General features: G+C 49.9%; 1 protein-coding gene across 1 annotated transcript; it reads right to left on the reverse strand.

Moving 5' to 3' along the window:
* Window positions 1–17,612: 17,612 nt before the first annotated feature.
* Window positions 17,613–22,488, reverse strand: NKX6-1 (NK6 homeobox 1). Its single transcript, XM_062199182.1, has 3 exons — window positions 21,819–22,488; window positions 19,948–20,120; window positions 17,613–17,879 (listed from the first exon to the last, which is right to left on the reverse strand). Exons 1-3 carry the CDS (start codon window positions 22,486–22,488, stop codon window positions 17,613–17,615), a joined length of 1,110 nt encoding a protein of 369 aa, XP_062055166.1.
* Between the last annotated feature and the right edge of the window lie 332 nt (window positions 22,489–22,820).

Raw genomic sequence — 22,820 nt, forward strand, 5'->3', positions numbered from 1 at the left:
TGTGTGTGTGTCACTTTCTTTACCCATTCACCTGTTAATGAGCATGTAAGTGAATTGCCTATCTCAACTACAAATTTTACCTTGCAATGTTATAGTCATATCTCACAATTGGAGCATCTTGCTTCAAAGCTCACCTAAACAAGGGGCACGCAGTCTACCAGCAATAATCAAGGGCTGCAAAGTAACTGGCCAAGAACCATTTTGAATAGAGTTCAAGCACATGGAACTTAGAAACAGCCTTTGCTGTGTCTCTGGTCAGTCATGGTAGAGTGGAACCCTCCAGCTGCCGTAATGATTGAGGAACCCTATATTTTATATGACAGCCTCCAAAGTAGATTCTACACTTTATCATATTTAATGTATGAAAATTGAATTTTATATTGGAAAATGTGGAAATTCTAGAATCTGAGTGATGGGCATATTCACTAATTAATTTTATCATTCAAAAAGGGAAAAAGAAAATTGCATCTGGGGCTCTGACAAGATATAACTTACTTGTCTCCCCCTAATTGTTCCATCTTTTGAACCTTGTTCCAGAGGGTGCCCAGCTTCATGTGCACCCAAAGAAGGACAAGGCTGTTTGGATAGCTGAACAAGAAGCTTGCATGTGCCCTCTGAGCTACCATCACACAAAATTTTCCATAGTACTTAATGAATATTGAGCACCTCCAAAGTAGAAAACAGGTGCATGTGAAAACTGTCCCTGAAATGTGCCTTACCAGAGTCCCTGAAAGTTGCATTTCAGAAGCCAGCCAGAAAAATAATCTAGATAAACAAGGAGTGGAGTAAAATGTATGTTTTCCCCTTGAAAAAATTGGTCATTCCTATACAGGGAGAAACAGGTGAACAATCAGGAGAAGCAAATAGAAAGCAATACACTAGTGAGAAATGGAGTCTCAATAACAAATCCTCCCAGGAAAAATAACTCTAAAGTAGGATACTTATCTGAAAATTTCTATAATCACATTGGAAGTTACTTTACTAGGTTTTTGTCTTGTGAGCACCTGCATTAACAGCCTACCAGTCAATTTACTGGGAAAGAATTTTCTCTCTAGGAGTAACAGAGTCCCATAAAAAATTGTCCCTCAGAGAGTACAAACCATTTTGTTCAGGAACCATAAGGAATTGTTTGGTAAGTTACCTTTCCCAGACACTAATAGGCATCTTGCAACCTGCTCTTCCATCTCAGTCACCAAAAAGAGCTTCCAAACTGCAGAGAAACGGCGAATCACCTGCATCCTGTAGTGTCTGCTGTCATAGAAACTGCGGGGCAGTTTTAATTAAACAATGCAGGTTTACTATCCTACTCAGTAATTGTTTACCAAAAGTAAGCAAAAAAACTTAATCATTCTTAGAGCTAAAAGAGCTATCTGCATTTCTGAAGTCCTCTGTTTCTATCAAGTGAAGACACATGAAAGAAGCCAGCTGCCAATCAAGACTTTTTTAAAGTTTGTGGTTTTGAAATGGTGTGTAACATGTTCCACAGAGGCAGCATGGTGCAACAGTTTAGAGCCTGAGTTCACATCCAGATCAATTCCTAAATCTTGATTCCCCTCTCCAAGCCTCAGTCACCTCATCTGTAAAATGGGGGTTATAATAACAACAACAACAATAATAATAACTACTTCATAGGGTTATTCAGAGGGCTTCTTGAGACAGTGTGAAATATGTTACATGTACCTGGTGCATAGCAAGCTCCCAAAAACTGACAAATATTACCAAAACTGGTAAAGGAAAACTTTAAAGTTATATTTACAAAAGTTACTTTTACCATTTTAAGAAATGAAGAGGAATCTCTATGGAAGCTTTGGAAGGTAAGGTTAGCTTGTCTACACTTATTTAGATGAAGTTGAGTGAAAGTCTATTCCTGTTTTAATGCAGTGATCTAATTAACCTTTTGCCAGTATTAAAATGACCTTGAATTGGTCTTGTGACCTCAAATGCTTAATGTTGTTGACTTTAAACAGGCTTTTTGGGATGGTCAGAAATAGCATCTGGTGAAATGGGCAAAAGGTCAAATTCAATTACCTTGTAATAAATAGCAAATACATTTTGCATCAGCTGCTTACAAATAGGAAGAAATGCATAAAATTCATTTGTCAAGGCAAGAAGATCTGATATTATATAAGGAATTGAGAATAAATCGAAAAATTCCAAAAAGGACCCAGCATTGATTTTTGGTCTCAGCACTACTTATTTCATAGCAGAAAGTGATTTAATTATTCATTTTTATAAACTAAAGAAATACATTTCCAACTAACATTAAAATGAAGTAAGGATGAATCTAATTAAACAGCACTGATTTATCATCATAAACATTCCTGTCTTGGGCAGAGAAATCACTGAGCTATAGTGAAAGGGAAAAGATAAATGTAGCTTGTGAAAATGTCAGAACTGAAGAACTGCATGATTTCCAAAACTCTTTCTTGTTTTACAAATGTTTATGCTTCAAAAACCAAAACTCTAGTGGCATCTTTGATTTTATCCACAAACTTTAGAGTGAATAACCATTTTATTAACAGAACTACTCCAGATGATTCATTTTAAAAGGGGATCCCAACCATAAAAAATATTGCATTGTTTAACCTTAACCGATAAATACAACTGTATCTGATTTTCTGCCCCTTGTTGAAGTCCTGTTATTCCAAGTGCAGCAGTGTTCTGTCTATTGGTGTAACTCTAAGCTGAGTATAATTGATGTGTAAGAATCATAATTACTTCTGATACAGCAAAAGTAGCCCTAGCTTTTTATTTACAAATTCCATTCATCAACTTACTTGTCCATTTCTGTTTGAGAGGGGCAGCAAAAGGAGGGGCTGAGAGCGTTCAAATACACTGTTAATGTGTGTGCCGTCTGGACTCTTCATTCAAAATAAAATCAAGTTCAAATGCTTGCCTGTCCAGTATTGTTAGGAAAGATTTATAAGGCATCTCCTTATTGAAAATATATCCAGCGTCTCCCTCTGCCCTATAATAATTGTTAAGCTATTTAGTCAATATTTGGCTCCCGTGCATAGTTACCCACATTATGCCGAGCCACTTTGTGCCTCTGGTGATTGTGTGGAGCCATCATTCTGCCTTCTATTTCCCTGAGTTCAAATGTTTACTTCTGTGGAGGGCTCATTCAGTTATCATTTATATCAGTTATCAGTTACAAGCTGATCATTCCAATCACTCCATTATTAATTTTTTATTGCCCCAGATCATGTCCCATTCTTCAAGTGGTATTTCAGAGCCTAAATTGTTTCTTTCCACACAAAAAAAAAAAATCAAGCCATAAATTCCAACTATTTGTAATGCATTATCATTTGTAATGTCCTAATTATTTTACATAATCAATAACATCAAGTCCCTTTTCTTGGGCTCTTTCTGTTTATTTACATTTTATTCCACACACGTCAGTTTCCATCAAGAGCAAAACCGATTTTCTTGCCCTGCCTCTGCTCTCAAGACAACCTTAATTCACCATAAATCTATTTGTGCTCACTACATAGTTAGACCCAGTTGGTTATGTTGATATAATCCTGGGGCCAAACCCATCTTCCTCTGCACAACAAGCCTTAAATAGAACTCGGAATGTTAGCCTGCTGATGGCCACAGCAACTGCAACTGATGTTTTCTCTCATTGTTGTGATTTTTGAAGAGGTCTCTGTTTATGATGTGATGCATTTGGGCCTAAGCACATTAGCTGCATTATTCATTGGGTACATTTGTCAGAACATGCATGTGTATAAAGAACTAATGATCCATATTAAATTAATGGCGCTATAAAAAAGAAAAATACTCCATACAAGCAGCTATGTCAGAAACTACAGACTTTGATAAACCATAGAAAGGACCTAATCAGATGAAGCATTGGACTGTTCTGTCTCCAAAATTACATTTCTAGAAATGCACTTGTACACAATGTTGGTTTTATTAAAACAAATTAATTCAGTCATTAAGGAATCATAAGGCAAGTGTCTCATAAGTCAGGACCTCCAGTGTAACAAATTGATTAAATGACTGTGTAATAGTCTCTTTAAACAAATCTAGTGTAACAAGTTAATAGATCTGCTCAATTACCATGCTGGGGTGATGAGGACGTGGCGACTCTCTCATTAAATCTGGGAGATTGTTCTCAGGAGTTTTTCCCACTTTTCTCTCTCTTTTTCTGTGTAGGCTGTGTTGTGCTTGGAATGTGGGGTTTATTTCTAGGTCTCCGCAAATTGATTGTCCTAATGGCAATTAAAAATAAAAAGTAAAAAAACCTCAATGTGATGCTGCTGCAGACTTCTCCAGTGTATTTGTCAGCTGCTGTTTCCGATTTTAAATCCGCTCGCTGGCTGTCTTTCACTCTCCCACTCTCTCTCTCCTCTCACCTCCTCTCCACCTGCCCAACCCCGGGCCTCGGCTGACTGACCGGACGCCGGGGGCCCCACCCATCGCCCCCACTGAGTCCTAGCGTACAGCAGCAAAGTCCCTCTCGGTCAGGCTAGAGCTTTCTCGGGTTTATGAAAATTTGCACAACGCGTTCTAACCAGAACTCGGGAGGCCCCGAGCGAGCGCGGAGGGTACCCACGCTTCTTGAGAATCGCAAGATAAAAGATGCCGTGACTTCACCGCCACGGATGGGTTTCGATGGAAAGGCTGCTGCACGGGAAACACTCGCCCGGAATCCCGGGCCTTGCCGGGCCTCGTGCGAGTCTCAGCCGCCGAGGCGGCGCGGGGAGGGCGACCCCAGGACGTGCAGGCGGTGGGAGGGGGCTCGCGGGAGGTCGGTGCGCAGCCAGCCGCGGCCACAGGGCGGGGGACGAGGGGAACGGGGGAGGGGGAGGCTGTCGGCCGCAAATCCTGCACTAAAACCTCTCCAGCGGCTTCTGCAATTAAAGAAAAAAGCAGATCTCTCTTCTCCTGGACTTGTTGAAATCCTCAGGTGCAAAGCTGGATGCCGAATGCTTAGAACTCCGGACGCGTCGGAGGCAGAGCCGGAGCCAGTTCTGGGGTTGGGACCCGGAGGAAGAGCTGGGGAGGCGCTGCCTTTCCCGAGGAGTGGATGCCCACGAAGCCCTTTCTCTGAAGGCCCTGGGGGGAGTGGGGGGTGGGGGGAAGAGGCAGCTATTACCCCTCTGCCATTTTGTTAAGTGTTTGCTCCCGCTATGTGACCCTGCCACTTTATCTGTTGGTTTTTATTTTCTGAGTGCATGTTGCCCATATGTTACTCTAATAGTTGCTATAATTCTTGAGCAATGGGGCTCGTATTTTACGGGGCTGAATTAAAAAGAATGCACTTTAATAAAAACCCGAGCAATACACTAATGGCCTGACATTGATGTATTTGCATAGAGATGAATTATACGGGCCTGCTTGACACGACTTTTAATAAATGATTGAGGAGGTTATTATAGGGATGCATTTCGGTGTGCGCTAACAGGTTATCTTCGTGCATCCAAAGCCAAACCCGGGAGCAGGACGGTCCCGCGAGCAGTCGCCTGGTACTTTCTGCCGTCTCGTGACATTTATTGGGACCGCTCCGTCCCCCACAGGACGGTCGCAGACTGCGTTTTATTAACCACCGTAACGTTAACTGCGAACACAATCGGGAAATGACGAGGAGAAGGGGCCCCCTTCTGCAGAGCGTCACCCACGGGAGACATCAACCAGGGTGTAGTCAGTTAATGAAGCGCCTGACGCCTGCGGAAGGCACCGGGCTGCCCGTGCCCGACGAGAACGGGGCCGAAAAGAGAACCGGCCGGCAAGCTGTCCGGCAGCAGTGACCGGGACAAACCAGGGTTGGAGCTGTTGGCGGGCGGGGACGGCTCAGGAAACCGTACGCCCGGCGCTGGGGTCTCTGCACCCGGAGATGCCGGCGCTCTTGGACGCCACCTGGGTAAAGCACGCCAGGGGGTACCTTCAAACCCCAGTTTGCGCGCCCTCCTGGTGTCCGGTTGCCTGCCGTACCCAGGGAAAACACAGCTTTCGCTAAACAGCACTTGTCACGGAAGGCGGCCCCGCCTTTCCGCCCTCGGAGCTCTGGGGACATGGTTCAAACCCTACTAGCTCGCCCGCTCTGGGAGCCCACGACGCGGGCCAAGCGCCACCGCCCCGGGCCCTTCCACCCGCGCCGGCCCGCGCGCTGCAGGACTGCGGGGCAGACGCAAAGCCGCGCCCCGCGCGCCCAGGAAGCGCGCAGCGGGGAAAGTAGTCCCCTCCCGGAGCCGGGAGGGAGGTGGAGAACAAAGGTTTAGGGGTGAGGTCGGGTAAGGCGTCGGGCGGCGGCGGAACGCCCCGGCCTCGCCCGCGCGGTTTTGCCAGGGGCCCTTGCGCGCTGGTCCATCGTTTGCCGCTGGCCTCGGCCCTCTCTGCTGGCGTGGCGCCTAAGGACAAGGCGGCCTCGCAGCGCAGCGCCACGCCCGCCGCCTCGGCTTCCCAGCCGCTGCCTGAGCAGATGTTTTTGTCCCCCGCGGACGTTTGTAACTGATGTTCAGGACAGCTGGTGCACGGCGCCAGCAACCTGTATCTGTTCTAGAACATACCTGGAGGGAGCTGCGAGGGGTGGAGAGGCGAGAGTGAGGGGAGAATGAGCCAGGGGACGACTCGAGGTGTGTGCAAGACTATGCACAACTCGTGCGTGTATCGTTAAGGACATGAAACAGGGTGGGGTGGGGGAGTAGTCTCTACGGTTCCGATACAATCACGGATCGAGAGAGACAGAACAGACTGCAGACGACTTTGCGGAAACCGGCTCGGGGCGCCCAGTGTCTGCGTCCCAGGGGTGCAGGAAAGGGGCCCAAATTGCGAGACGCTGCCAGAGGAAAGCTCGGGCATCCGCTGTCCCGGCACGCGACCCTGGGAGGCGCCGAACACCCGACCTCTCCCCGGGGCAGGCGGCTGCGAGGTGCAGAGAACGGCCCCCCTTGCCAGGGGTGTGAATTAACCCCCGGGGCCAGAGAGGCAGGATGGCGACGGCGCTAGGCCTCGACCTCTGTACTTGTCGGCCTTGGAGTCTCCGCCCGGCCTGCAGGGGGCGCGCCCGGTCTGGGTGGGCACGGGCCAGCCCAGGCCAGGATCCCGAGAGCCTGAGCTGCCGACTCGACCCGCAGAGGGCGCGCGCGGGCTCGGGGCCCGGCCTGGGCGGGGACTGGGAGCACCTGAGCTGCGGGCCGGGCCTCCAGGGAGCGCGGGGGGTCTCCGAGGCTCAGGCTGCGTCCCCCGAGCTCAGGCTGAAACGCTAGAGAAGGTGGGGAAAGCAGGGGGGCGTGCCGTTCTCCGCTCTTCACTGGACACCCCGGTTTCAGCCCAGGCGGGACGATTGTCACTAGGGGCTCTGCAGACTCCCCCAACACCCACACACCCCGGAAGCCTCTCGAACCCCCTCAGGTTGCCGGGAACTTGTCCTACGGGAAGCTTCCCGACCGACCGCGCACTGGCGGCAGCGGCGGGTGAAGCGCTTGGGCTCCAGGCCGGTGCGTGTCCAGAGACCCAGTCTGAAGCCACCGAGCCCGCTGTGGGCTCGGCTCGCGGACGGAGCCCACCCCTGGCACCAAGGAACTGGGCCAAGAATGGCTACCCACGTCTAGGGCTTGGTTCGGCCAGGTCCAATATGGAACGTGCCGAGAGGCAGATGGGGGGGCCTGAGCGGGAAACACAGAGCCTACACCACCTCGCCCCGGAAAAATAAGCCCACATTGGCGGAGTGCGGAGCTGAGATCCTCCATCCAGGGACTGGGCTTTTTAATAGTTCAGACCAGGCTGCAGAAGGGTCGCCAGGGAGGAGTCTGTAAAGTAAGGGGCAGCTGGTCAGCGGACAGCGGCCACAGCTGCCCTCTCATGCCTTAGGAGGGTCTTCTAGAAAGATTGGGGCCGGCAGCACCTGTTCCTCAGCCAATGGGCTTGGCCGGGTTCCTGGGAGACCGGCCACGGCGTCCCCTGGGGCTTACAGCCTCCCGGAGGGGCTCTAATCGGCTCTCTGCTGGGGTCCCCTGCGCCGCAGGCCCAGCCCTGAGGCCCGTCCTGCGGACGCGCTGCTGCCCCAGGGCGCGGAGGACAGGGAGGAGGAGGACGCGCACAGGACACCGGCCGTGGCTTCTCGGGGTTGTGCTTGTTTTGTTTCTAACTCCTGCGGCCCTTTGCTGAAGATGCAGTGTCATCTGTCCCCTCTGACCTTTGCCTCTGCTTCCCGGGAGCTCCTGACCTTCGGGTCCAGCAGTATGTCACCCTCCCTGGTCGCCGGCCCGCAGAAGCGGTGGGCGACCGAGGCCCAGCACGGCCTCGCCAGCGTACTGGGAGATTTTATGGATCCCCTGCCTGGGGACCCCAGGGCACACCCCAAGCTTCCCCCTTGGAACGGTTGTCCCAGACGCGCACAGCTCCTCCCGATCCGACTGGGCCCCCAGTGGGGGCACGGGGTGTGGAGAAGCCAACTTCCCTCCTTCCCTGCTGGTACCCTGGACCCGCTCCTCAAAGAAAGCCCGGCTCACCCCAGTACAGGATGAGAGAGGCGGGGTCCCGGACACAGCCTACAGAAAGGGTAGCGCTTTCTCCTTGCAGCCGAGCAGGACCGGGTGAAACAAGACTGTGCGACGGAGCCCAGCAGACCCCCACACCGTTCCCCATTCTTACCTGGGTTTTTGGGAGTAGGCACCACGCACCACGTGCGGGGCCTTTCTAGGCAGCCCTGGACGTTGTGTGTGTGTTGGCGGCGGCGGCGGCGGCGGGGGGGGGGGGGGGGGGGGGGGCGGGAGCCGGACTGCGGGGAGGATAGTTGCTTCAAGTCAGCGTTAAAGTACTGGAAAAGAAAAGGCACTGAAGGATGAAACCACTCCAAATGGAAGAGCTTTTCCTCTTCTGGAGCACTGGGGAGGCGAGGTGGGGCTCCTGTGAATACTCTGTTGTTCCCGAATAAGTTAAAAACAGGTGGACCCAAAGCGACAGCTTAGTTGTAACCCTGGCCCACAAGTGAGGAGGAAGTTGACTTCAGCCCCTACACACACACACACACACACACACCGCCACCCTGCCACCTGCAGCAAGGTCTGCTGGCCTCAGACGCATACCTCTCCAAGATCCTGCAGCACAAATGGCCTCAGAAGATGCAGTGCAAGGTTTCCACACCACAACCAGTTTACCAGGCACTGAGAACAGCATGAGCAGATCCCCAGAGTGGCCCAGAGAAATGCCCCCCAAGTCTTGGCTAAAGAGAGAAACTGGGAGCAGGAAGACACCCTGGCTAACACATGCAGGCTTAATTGTATGAATTTGCATCAGCGCAGGTGTTCATCTCAAAGAAAATATCATCAAAAATCTAAGTTTGTTATTGCCAATCCTCTGATGAGTCAGTGGAAGAGACACAAAACTCCAATCCAATGGCCAGTAAATCCTTCTCTTCCTGAGTTGTAATTTTATTCATAATTATAACCCTTGTACTTTGGAGACTGTCATATGTTACATAATGATTATGATGATTGAGCTAATAAATGATTGTGTTATATTACCTTTACTTGGTCTCCATTTCATCTGAAGAAAATCTTGATGTTGAGCTCACTCATTTGTCACTTAGGCTGTATGTGCTTATTTTTGCAGCCATTTGTCAGATATTTATATATATAGTAAGATGTAGATGGAGCTCCTGGTAACTTGAAGACCATTTCTTTCTTTGCAGGTGGGGAGAAGCAAAAGGGTTATATTAAATACCCTTTAAATTAAATACCCTTTAAATTAAATAAATTTTCCTCAAAACCTTCAAGAGAATGCAAATCCCTCGTGGCTTCTTTGTATCTGTATTGTGCACACATGAACAGGCACATGCATGTGTGCATGAACAAGAATTAGTTCTTGGGGGCCAGTGCTGTGGCTCAGCAGCTTAACCTGTCCTCTGCAGTACCAGCATCCCATATGGGGATAAAGCTGCCACCTGCCATATTGATGCCAGTTCAAGTCCCAACTGCTCTGCTTCCCAACCAGCTCCCTGCTAATGCACCTGGGAGGGCAGTGGAAGATGGCCCAAGTGCTTGGGCCCCTGCACCCACATGGAAGACCCAGAAGAAGCTCTTGTCTCCTGGCTTCAGCCTGGTCCAGTCCTGGCCATTGCAGCCATTTGGGGAATGAACTAGTGGATGAAGGGTCTCTCTCTCTCTCTGTCTCTGTCTCTCTCTCTCTCTCTCTCTCTCTCTCTCTCTCTCTCTTGCTCTGTGTGTCTCCCTGCTCCCTCCTTCTCCCTTTGAAATCAATAAATCAGAGAGAGAGAGAGAGAGCTAGTTCTTGAGTATCCTCAATGCCAAGTAATATGCAACGCCTCAAAGAAATGATAGTAATGGAGCAGTACATGGTCCTATGCCTTCACAGTCTAACTATTCTAGGCTTCAGTTGTCCAAATCATCATCCTCTCGGGTCTTTTCAGTCTCTGTCAGGTGCGCTCAATTGTATTTGCTGCTTTGACTGTTTTCCAGGGCCCCTGGCTTCTCTCCACTTAAGCTATGTTGGCAGGGGTACAACATGAGTATATGGACAAAGAAGGGAACATCCTGCCCATCACCTTCAAATGGCAAGTGACACTCGGGCTCACGCTGGAAGGAGCAAGGCCTACAGGAGCTTGCCGGCTTACTCACCAGCTGTCTGCTCACCTCTAGGAATATTCTTTTGTTCTTCTGTAAGCTTGCTGCCTCCATCCCCCTTCCTTCATTCCAAGGAATCAACAGCAGCTTCTAGATCTGTTGCCTACTCTTTCTCTCCTGCTGCCAACCACTTTGATATGCCATTAAGCATATCCCTAGTTCTCAAAGGACAGGCCAAGAGGGAAGATTCCAAGTTCTAACTTGAAACTCAGGATCCCTTTTTTTGTGCCCTTTATTTCCTCTCCCTGAACTTAAAAAAAAAAAAAAAAAATCCCAGCATCCAGCCAGGCAGAACGAAGTTGGAAGCATGTCTCTGGTCATGCCCAGAAAAACAATACTGACCTGTGAGGCTGCAGCCTGCTTCTTTCCATGTCTGCTATTGCTGCATGGGAAACTTCAGTTGTGACATGGCCCACCAAGCTACATACCAACATTACAAGACATAACAATACCCTTTGCTTTTGCATTTCAAAACTTTGTGAGGCAGTGTTTATTATTAAGATGGTAGTGTAGAAGAAGTAATGGAAGTTGTTAGCAAGAAATTGGGACCAGCAAAGGTTCAAGTTCCCTCACCCTGATGCAGCTAGCCAGCGATTCTTGCCACACCACAGAGTATTGTCTGGTGGTACTCTCCAATGCCTTTAAGTAACCATGAAAGATGTCTTCCTCAAGAATCTTTATCTTCATTTTGCTTTCCTCTGTCCAAAGAACAAACATAGCCTGCTAGTTACTATGTTTGTTATATAAGCCATGTAACAAATTACTCACAACTTAATAGCTTAAAGGACTGAACATATACTACCTAACAGGGTTTCTCTGAGTCAAGAATCTCAGAAAACTCATGTGAGTGATTCTGCCTCAAGGCTTCAAGTAAGGTTGTGGAGGAGAAGTGGGCAATGGCTGCTGTCCTGTAAAGGCTTGACTGGAACTTCAGGATCTGCTTCCAGAACTCACTGCACTCCCTGCACACCAGGAGGGATTTGTGTGGCCCAGGAGAAGCCCAGGTTCCTCACCACATAGACTCTTCCTTGAGGATAATGGCAGCTGACATCACTCAGAGTGAAATAAGAGAGGGAGCAAGGAGCATAAGCTATGTGCTATTCATTGGCAGCAACACAGGAAATACAGTCCACCCTCAAATAAAACAAAAAGATTAGTCTCCATCTATGTCTTTGCACAAGACAGCAGGGCCCAAACTAAAAGTAACCTGAAACAGGGCCTTTCTTGATGTTGATAACGATGATGATGGTGATAACTATGATGATGATGGTGGAGAAGACTTCCATAGCTCCTTTTGTGTCAGGCACTGATTTTAAAATCATGTATATTCATTTTACTCCATTCTCCCAACAACACTATAAAGTAGGTGCCATTAACAACCTTATTTTACAGATGACAATACAAAGGCACAGAGAGGTAAAGTCTTTTGGCCAAGATCATACAACCAATCAAGGATAGAACTGTGCTTCAGACCAGGTAATCTGGCTCCAGAGCCCTGCTCTCAGCCACTGTATGATCTCCTGATTGTGGCAAGGAGGAAAGGTTTTTCAGAACCTCATTCACTTAAAACCAATTGGCCTTGGGGGAAAGATAAACAAATCCTTACAGACCAAGTCAAGAACACAGGGAAGGAAGATTAAACATCCAGGGGGAAAAGAGATTGACAAAATTCTTATCAAGAGCTGAGCCACAGCAACATGCACAAGGGCCCAAGCTTCAGATGGCAACTGGAGAAATGACTGCAAACCAGGGCCCCAAGTCCAGGGCTCATAGCAGAGGAAGGAACACTTGTCAGATGCTTTTGCTTGAAGATGGTTAGACTACATGGTAATAAATACATTAACGGGTTTTCAGCAACCTTAAATTTCTGTGATCCATACAAGAAGATTTGCCCCAAACAACTTATTGATAATTGGTAATTTTTCATAATAATTGTACAATCTCCCCACCACCACCAAAAAAAGAAAGCTCTACTTTTCCTAGGAAAACAGGGTTTATGTATTAGTCTCCATTTGGTGTATACCTTTCCCCATCATAACAAAATACATTGAATAATTACTCCTCGATGCTTCTTTAGGTTGTCCCAGGGTAGACACATAGAAAGAACAACATGTGAGAGGTGGCAGCACTCCGCTATAAAAATAATATGACCTATTTAAATTGTAAAGTAAGAACTCTTCTTTTTGTCCACAGTGAGGAAGTGTCTTCATGCAAACCAGCCCTAATTATTCATAGTACACCAAAATAAAAGCTCTGGATGAGGCTTAGACTTTGGAATTGTGGCCAGGCATCAGTATATAGTTAACACCATGGAGCCATAATGCTGCACTTTCCAAAGTCCTCACGTGTGGCACTCAATGGAAATGTCTGGCTTGGGGCATCAGAAAAAATGATGTAGACATCTAGACTCTTCGCCTTTGGGTGACTGCCATTGAGTCAAATAGGAAGGCTGGAGAATAAACCCAGGGTCTCAGATAAACTTTCCTGTTTGTGGAACAACTCCAATCCAATGTGTGAAACACTGATGGCTAAATTTCAGGAAAACACTCTGTCCCTTCCGTCATCTTGCTCAGGCCATAGCTACTCCCAGTCAAACTTCTCACCAACAGATGGGAGGTGTATAGTCCTGTTCTCTACAGATCTTTAAAAAGCCTACATCAGGGAGAATGCATTTCTGTCTAAAGCTCGGAGCCTGGAGGGAAAAAAAAAAAAAAAAAAAAAAAAAAGGAAGTGTTCTGAAGAACTGGATTTTGGGGGAAGAAGTCATCTGGAAGGAAACGCTTTTTGCATGTAACTGTGTGTGCAGAAAAAAGGTGGAAATTTAGTGTTCAAATTAACCCAAAATGGAGTTTGTAGGTGAAATCTCCCCCTTACTTCTGTGATTACACAATCCTGGTGTCAACAATTAACAAAGGAGCCACTGTCTCTTTAAGCTATTCAGTGCTAGGAGTGCCCAAGTGGAATTTCGCCTCTCCTGTGTGCGTGTGTGCTTCTCTCTGTGTGTGGTGTGTCTGCTGATAACCAGCTTAAAGGACAGGCCAGTGGATGTCCCCACACTGACACTGGGCTAATAACATACCCAACTCTCATTTACATGACATGAGGCTCCAGTGGGGTACAAATGCACCCTCCAAGTCGTGTCTGTTACCAACTACAATATTTCCAAGAAGAGCTGGCCTCCAGCCACAACTGCCTGCCCATGGAGTGATGAGGAAATTTCCAGAGGATAATTTTTGGTTCTCCCTCTTCCCCCACTGTCTCCAAAATAGGGAAAGGAAAAGTGGATCAAAGTGTTCACAAGGTTGAAAAACTACTCATTCCACCACAGCTTTGGGGAGGAAAGGCACAGGGCGTTGAGTTACGCCTGCATATGAACCAAAGAGAAAATGAATCACCAACTAGGAGAACTGAGCTTGGACCTTGGGATCTGTTAAAAAGAAAACTGAGTAGGAGCAGGGAATGCTGCATAGGCAAATTCCAGACCCTCCACTTGCACTCTGTATCTCTCACATAGCCTCCTAGACTTACTTCTTCTTCTTTTTTTTTTTTTTAGGAAAAGAAATACAAAACAAAACTGAAAAGGTAGGTTTATCCTCTTTTTCAACATACAAAAACCTTGTTTTTCTCTTTTTCTTTCCCATTGCTGACATTTTGTTGCCTGCAAGCATTTTCAAAGCAGTGGTCCTCCAAGCCACTTGCTGTGACTTTTTCTTTTGTTTTGTTTTGGTTTTAGAGCATGTCCCTCCCCCTTTAGCTGAAACACAAATTGGCAGCCTTCAACAGATGCTCATGGCTGTTAGTGTAATAAAAATTGGGGGCCAAAATGAAAAGTGATTCTTAATTCTCCATTGCTTGAGTTGTAGTGCATCCTCAGCTCCCCTACCACACCAACACTTATGAAAAAATGTTTTTGTTATACATGCAGGAAGGGAACTAAACCAAGCCTATAAAGATAAAGGGAATTTGTTGAGGTATGTCCACCCTACTTCTCCCTCACTCCCAGTTTATGGGACCAGTAGAAGTAATTCAGCTGGAAACCTCAAGTCACTGCTGCAGTCAGCTGGAAAAAAGCAAGGAATGCCAGTACAGCACAGTCCCTGAGCGGACTCCGGTTGTTACCCACAGTCCCCGCCCACCAGTGCTCAGACTGGCAAGCTTGCAGACTTAGTTTTCTGCCCATTTGTGGGTAGAAGCCAGGCCACCAGGTTTTCACATTTCTCGGATGCTCAGATGTCAAGGTGAAGAGCTCAGAGGGACTGCTTCCTACAGGCTGTAAGCATCATCTCTCCACACTTCTGGCCTGGAATAAATGCTAACAACCTACTTAGTAAGGAAAGGCTTCAATCTATGATTCAAGTTTCCTATGACTGATACTACCGTGTTATTACTATTAATTTATTATGATATTCTAGGAATAACACTTCTAATTACATTCTGCATTTTTGTTTTGTTTTGTTTTCTTAAGAAGAAGGAATAAATAAAAAGTTGCTTGGCCGTTCAAGGCAGAAAAGGGATGGGTAAGAATTTTTTTAAAAATAAAGTGGAAAAGAGGTTTTATGTTTGTCACAATGTAACAAGGAAAAAGTGCAATTGCTGGATTCTAGGCTTGTTCTGCCTCCTCCCCGGTTCTTTCATAAACAGAGAAAGAAAGTGGGAGGGAGGCAGGGAGGGAGGGAGGGAGGATGAGAAAGGAAGGAAAGAAAGAAGAAAGGGAGGGAGGGAGGAAAAAGAAGAGAAAGGAAGAAAGTTTGTCCTCACTGTTTATAGTTAAGATAGAAATGACATCACCCCAGCACAGCAACGCCTCCTTCAGAACAGTTCCCTCTCTCTGTCACACACATTCTTCAGTCTTGCTAAGAAGACAGAAATTCAGAGAAGTTTAAAACTTCTTGAGAACTTTGTAAACTAGAGAAAAAGAAGACACATTTTCATACTTTCTCTGTGTTGAACCATGTCATCAGGAATATATTCTACGATGGAATCCTAGGCAATTTCATCTGGTGAATTCGTGAAAAATTGTTTTCACCTGTTTTTTATTTTCAAGGGAACAAAGGGACCGTGCTTTCTTTACGTAACGTTAGCTTGGAGAATCTGCTGCATGGTATTGATTTTTCTCTCTTTGAACACAAGCTCATTAACCTGAAACACTAAGGGGTAACGATATTTCATGGAGCCTATGGCTGTCTGAAAACAAAAAGATCTCAGGACAGTGACAGAGCCCTGCCCCAGGTACTTCCAAAAATTTTTGCACATTCAACCGGAGCAGCTATGTCACTGCTGCCTTAACCCTTCAGACTTTCACACCAGTTAGTTACGGAGGCTTTCTTTAAATTCATCCTTCTTTAAAGGAATAGTTAGCAAAATCAGAGTTTATGTCTTTCCATCAATTTTGCAGTCTTCCAGGCTGTAGTGGGAAATATGTACATCCAACAGCAGGGCTGCTACCCAGCTCACTGCTTCCTCTAAGCTATCGAACTCCCGGGGATGACTGAGGAGCTATCTTGGATATATGGAAATGAGGTCTTCCCGAAGTCCCCCGGGGACTTTCTGGTAAAGGAAAAAACGATCAGGAAAAAATTAGACAACACAGGCATCAGAAGCAGTCCTCTGGACAAGTCTCTCCAGGAAGCGCTGTGAGTGGGTCTGCATTTAGCTTTCTGATGGAGAAGAACGAGAGATGTGATCCCACTCTTTCACAAAAAGTAAATAAATAAATAATAAGTAAGCAACAGCTATTTCACTCAAGAAACCGATATAACATTTTTTGTGGTCTTGACTTTTATTATTTGAGATCTCTGATGAGATCAAATGATCTGTACCCTTTCACGCAAGGCAACAGACGTCTTCAAACTGTTTTTAATTTGATTCATCCTTTGAAACAGAAAGTGCATTACATTTAACTGGTCTTGCAAAGGGGATTTTCTTCTCTTTACAAACCGAATTCCTTATATAAATTAATAAAGGTTAAAGATGCTAATATATCACTGTTATTAGCCTTTTAAAAAAAGAAAACAATTTACATATTCTATAGTATCTTATGATACAAAACACTTCAAATTCAATACAGCAACTAAGTGGATTTTTATGTTTCCGACCCAGAGCAGTTGTAACAATTCCCACCATCTACTTTAACACGTATTTGTATCAGAAAGGAGTTAAATTAAATACAAGCTATTGTAGCCCCTCCCTCCCCCAATACTTTCTTTAAATCACTAATAAATAGCAACAAACGACTGTGCAATTTCAGAGAGGGACGCAGAGGCAGGTGTGAGGCCCTCCCAGGTTCCCACGTCCTCTGCCTTACGTCCTGGGGCGGACCGAGGGGGCCGTAGGGAGCCAGGGAGGCTCCGAGAACCCCAAACCCGGAAGAGGGGCGGGAGGAGGAAGTGCGGAAGGGGGCAGGGGGCGGTGACATTCTTTTCTAGGCGTCTCCAATTAAGACTCAGATAAAAGGGCAACGTCTGAACGGCTCTTAGGAGAAGGGGCTGAAGGAAGAAGGAGGTCCCATCTTTTTATACCAAATTCCAAAAAAACAAAAAAAAAATTTTTTTTTTACATTTTAAATATTCACAATAAAGTAAGTTCTAGTCAGTGTGACTCACGATTTATTTACAAAGAGCCTTCAACAGGTGACCGCAGTCTGCGCGGCAGCGGGGCGGGGAGCGCGCGCCCGGGCCCCGCGCGCCAGGAGGCACCTGCTGCAGCTCCGAGCCGTGCCCCCGCCAGCGGAACCGCGGGGCCGAAGCCCAGGGGCCGGCGGGGACTCCGGCGCCGAGTCCGCCGGCCGCCGACGCGGACTCGGCCGGGGGATCACAGGGGCGGGTCGGTGTCCGGCTGAGGGTTTCGGTTGGGTGTTGTACGCGGTGCACTGGCCGGCCTGTTTCTGCCTTCGCCTCAACCCCGAGCCTCCCCACCCCCAGCCCCCGCCTCCCCAACTCCCAGGTTAAAAAAATAGATATGTACATCTCAGAAAATAGCTGGGGGCCGGCCGCGGGGCCGGGCCCCCGGCGCGGCGGGCGCTCAGGACGAGCCCTCCGTCTCGGCCGCGTGCAGCAGGAGGCCGCCGCCGCCGGCGCCGCCGCCGCCGGACTTGTGCTTCTTCAGCAACTGCGTGATCTTCTCGTCGTCCGAGTTGGGGTCTAGGGGCTTGTTGTAGTCGTCGTCCTCCTCCTCGTTCTCCGAGGCCCCCTTGAGCCGCTCGGTCTCCGAGTCCTGCTTCTTCTTGGCGGTGGCCATCTCGGCCGCGTGCTTCTTCCTCCACTTGGTCCGGCGGTTCTGGAACCAGACCTGGGGGCGGGAGGGAGTGAGACCGCGCCGCCACGCCTCCTCCCGCGCACGCCACCCCGGCCCGCGCCGGCTTCCCCTCGGCTGCCCCGCAGCACCGCCCGGCTCCCGGCCGTTGCCATAGCGATGGAAACACACGCGGAGTGGGGTCCTGGGCGAGCGAGTTCTCCAAACAGTGAAAACGCAGCTTGGAGACTTAAAATGAGTTTCTCCCCACCCCCCCTCACCCCCCAAAAAACCGAGTTTGCTTGGCTGCTTCCTAGTCTGAAGCAGAAAACGGATTCGTCAAGCTTTCCCCTGATGACTGATTTTTCACTCCTTATTTGCCTTCCTGGACGACGGGATCTCAAACAACCCTTGCTTCTCTCGGTGTGGTGTGTGGGCGAAGGCACAGCGCTCGCCCGCCAGCAACTCCGCGCTCCCTTTCCCTTTCCCACATTGGTCTGTTCGCCTACCTCAGGCCTCAACTGTGCGCAAAAATGGCAGAGAAACAACCACCCCGTGTGCACTTCCAATGCGGAAAGTTTAAAAACTCTGCTAGGATGCAAATCTCAAATCACTCGCAGTAACTGACATAAATATATGAAAAATGGTGACTGTCAAACCATCCTGGGAGTTCGGTCCTTTCTCTCGCTGCCTCCCTCTGTGAGTGTAGGATGTCCATACAATTCAAAGTACAGGGAAAGCTAGAATTATCATCAGTTACTTTTAAAAAGTGAAAGTTGCCAAGTATAGTTTTCCAATATTAGCATGCCTATTCTTTCCAAAATTATTTTAACAGTGTTCCTGCCCAAGACATTCATTTTACGTACACATACTCAAGCCTATTCATGATTTTTTTTGACAACTTGAGATACATATTTTAACTTTAAGCATCGATAATAAGCAATCCATTTCTCAAGGATACTGAATTACTCTCTCTTGATGGTTCTTATCTGTTATGTATTCTATCTAGGGAATCAGAATAGTTAAGAAAGTGATTTTGATTTTCTTTACACAGCTGTAATAATTCACCTGTAGCCAGGCAGACATATTTATGACAAATGCAGCCCTTCAGATTACTGTGATTGGCTCTGTACCCACCCACTGCAAAAATAATTTTAACCCTGATGGTATTCTAATGGCCATGTACAGAATCACTACTGAAGTCTATTTTATGATGCTTGTCCAGGGGAAAACAGGCTGCAGTCAGCAGACCCAGTTATACTATTCCTACTTAAGAAGCAACAGTATAACTAATGAAAACAGACTTGTACCCCAAAGAAACAAACGTTAACCAACTGGAGGGGGGCAAGGTGAACTGAAAATATAGGAAGTCATGCGAATGAATTTGTCTGCCTGGCTCAATCCCTTTATTTTTCAGGGAAAGATTTCTAAAATTTGACTCCTTAGGAGTGTAGTGTGCAACTCAACAAGAAACAAAGTGACATTTTAATTATAAATCGTCTGAGACAGGGCATTTTAAATACGTTGATAAGCATATTTTAAATAGAATCAAATCCTATTATACAGTAATGATGTCATCAATTCATTTGGAAAATTACTATTACAAAATAATTGCCTTCATCTAGGCTGCAGCAGGCTTATCTGAGGGAATTGATAAAAAAAATCTGCAAGTTAATACTAATATAGAAGCATTATAATGCTGATTTACATTAGGAGAGAATGTAACCGGTGGTGGCCCAAGCATCAAACAAAAGCTTCAGAATCTTCCTAAATGAAATAAATAGAAGCTATCTAACTGGCCGGATCAGGTCCCCGGGCTGATATTTCAGTAACGCTTTGATTCTCCAATAATGGCGAGTTCCCCTAGCACATGCTGCTATCTAGATTAACCTAATTTCAAAGGCGGGGGCTGGATTCCTTTTGTTCAGCAACAGTTTGCCCGCCCGCAAGACCCCAGCGTCTTTGTAAGAGCCCACCCCCCTTCGCGGCCATCAACTTCTCCCCAGGCTCCTCCGACCCGCACGCACCCCGCACCCCTCCCCCGCCGCCGGCAGTGTGTGTGTGTGTGTGTGTGTGTCCATGCGCTCCCGGCCCGTAGCCACCAGGTGTGCCCCACTCCGCTCACCTTGACCTGACTCTCGGTCATCCCCAGCGAATAGGCCAAGCGAGCTCTCTCGGGGCCCGCCAAGTATTTCGTTTGTTCGAAAGTCTTTTCCAGGGCGAAGATCTGCTGACCGGAGAACGTGGGCCTCGTGTGTTTTCTCTTCCCGTCTTTGTCCAGCAAAATGGACCCTTGATCTACCGATAAAGAGCGAGGGAGGGAAGGGGAGGGTACCACGGTTGATTACAAGTGGCTCCACTGGGGCTCGGAGGTAGCTGGTGAGAGGAACGAAACTCCCCAAAGCCGCGTTTCGGTGGCAAAGAGAGCTTCGTCCGTGGCGGGCACCACGAGAGACGTGGCACTTCCAGGCCCACGGCGCGGCTCCCTTTGCCTTTCCACGCCGCGCGCACCTGTTTTCAAAAAAACCAGGTGTGTGCGGAGCAGCGGCGAATGCCTTCTGCCCGGCATCACCGAGGTTGCGCCCGACACCGGCCAGGGATCCCATGGCTAAAGTTTGTCGGAGCCAAGAGGTGAGGTCCCACGCAATCAAGGCGTGTCGGGGAAAGGCCACCCCCGCTTTCCTCTGATTCGGTCGGTGCTCGCTCGCCCCGGGGCTTTTGCAGGAGGATAACTAGTTTTGGTTTTATTTTTATTTTTTTTCCCGTTATTTTATTTTATTTTTTTCCTTTGAACGCTTCCTTAACCTGTGTCCGGGCAACAAAGGGCTCCTTGTCTATTCGCTCAAGGGAGTGAAATCGCCCCCAAGTGTAACGCCCCTGCGGCCGCGGGGGAGAGGGAGGGGGCACAGCCTTTGTTGGTGGCCCCTGCGTGGCCATCGGAATGGTTACAATAGCGTTTCCCCGACACCCCGAAGCCGGGACTCCCGCAATGGCCCGCACTTGCTGCAGCTCACCCACGCGACAGAGCCCCCACCCCGGGCTTAGAAACTTCGGGGAAGAGAACAAGGCAAGAAAAGGCCACCCCGGGGTTGAGCCCTGACCGCCACCTGGAAGGCGCGTGGCCTCCTCGACGCGGCTGGGAAAACTAGTGGGATCTGGGGGCGACTTGGTCACCCCAAGCAAGGTCTCACTGTCATGTCGGTCCGCGTCCCTTCTCCTCGCCCTCCCCAGGCCCTTTTAAGTGTTAGGGCGTTGAACGCCCCTCGATGGCCCTCTGTGTGCCCCGACCCAAAGCGTTCCAGCTCCCGGGTCCCGGGGGGTGCGAAAGCTCCCAGGCGGCGGGGAGCGGCCCGCAGTGCCTCCGCGCTTGCTCTGCTTTGGAACTGCAGGCAGGTCCTCAAGGGGCTCATTGAGGCGAGGGAGCTGGGGGGACGTAGGACGGTGCGGCCCAGGAGGTGAGCTGGGGTCAGCCCCGGCACACGCAAATGCACCTCGCTCTGTGCCGGGCAGGGCTAGCGGCCTTGGGTTCGCAGCAGGCGGCGGGTGAAGCTGGTGACTGCGCCGTAGGGACCCAGTTGGCTCTCAGGAGCGGGAAAAACTGGGATGTAAGTAGGCAGGGGCGGGAGGGCCTCTCCTCCCTTCCCTCTTCTCTACCCCAGGCCAAGCCAGCGGCACCGGCCTGGCCGTTTGGGCGGCAGCCCCTGCCTCAGACGAGACACACGTCCCGCACTGCGTTGTGTTCCACACGGACACACGCACAGTGGCACAACCAAGGCACGCCCAAGCCTTGGGGACAGAGGTGCGCTTGGATGAGCTCAGGGAAATGAGCACCTCGCGCGAGGCGTCCCGGCTCAGCCACAGCTCAGCGTTAACGGTGCGATTCCGGCGCTGCCAGACTACCAGGGCAGTCAGGAGCGAGCTGGCCGACCGCTTTGCACACCAGGTGTGGTGACCCGGGCACTGGGCGCAGAGCAGGCGGGCGGCGATCGTACTCACGAGGGCTGCAGGCCAGGCGCGCGTCCCTCCAGGGTGGGCTCTGCATCACTCCGGGCCAGAAGATGGGCGTCCGGCCGGGCAGCTCGGCCAGCGGCTTGGGGTAGCGGCCCACGGCCGCCACGGCCGCGGCGCTGGGGCTGAAATAGAGGCCGGGCGGCGGCGGTGGCGGGCTCAGGCTGCTGAAGCGGGGCAGGCCGGCCAGCAGCCCCGCCGGGGAGGAGGCGGCGGCGGCGGCCGCGGCGGCCGCGGCCGCGGCGGCGGAGGCAGAAGAGGCAGAGGCGGACGAGGCGGAGGAGGAGGAGGAACCCGAGGGCGAGGCGGAGGGCAGCGCGGCCCCAGAGGCCACCGGCATGGAGGGCCGGCTCAGGATGTCGTTGATGCCGTGAGGGGTGGCGGCCGACAGCTGCTGCGGGGGGCTGCCCAGGGACGAGAGCCCCCCGGCGGCCGGGGGCTTCAGGCCCCCGGGGTTGTGGGCGCCCAAGGGCGGGGAGGGCGACGACGAGGACGAGGACGACGACGAGGAGGAAGGGGGGCCGGCGGGCAGCGGGGGGTAGGCGGCGGGGTACAGCGGGGTCTTCATCTCGGCCATGCTGTGCAGCGCGGCTAGGGGAGGGCTGCTGAGCAGGAATGCGCTCTGCCGGGTGCCCTCCATCGCCCCTACAGCTAACATCCCACGGCCAGGCTCGAGCCTGCAGCCACGCAGCGAGGGCGCCGGCCGGTGGCCCCGGCGGGGCTCAGGGGACCGGCAGTGCCCCCCGCGCGCGCTAGCGAGGAGCCGCGGAGCGCCCCGGGGAGGCGACTGCCCACCGGGCGGGGGCGCCGCCGCCGAGAGGGGCTCCGAGCTGCGCCACTGGCGAGGATGGGATTTGCGGCCCCGGGCTGCTGCTGTCCTCGGGCTCCGGGATCCCTGGTCCAACCCTGGCTCTTCGCTCCCCCTCCTCACTTGTCTTCTGTCGGCTCAGGGCGCGCTGCTTCGCATCTTCTCCTCCCACGGAAAGGCGA

The sequence above is a fragment of the Lepus europaeus genome, chromosome 8, assembly GCF_033115175.1.
Source record: "Lepus europaeus isolate LE1 chromosome 8, mLepTim1.pri, whole genome shotgun sequence".
NCBI lineage: Eukaryota > Metazoa > Chordata > Mammalia > Lagomorpha > Leporidae > Lepus > Lepus europaeus.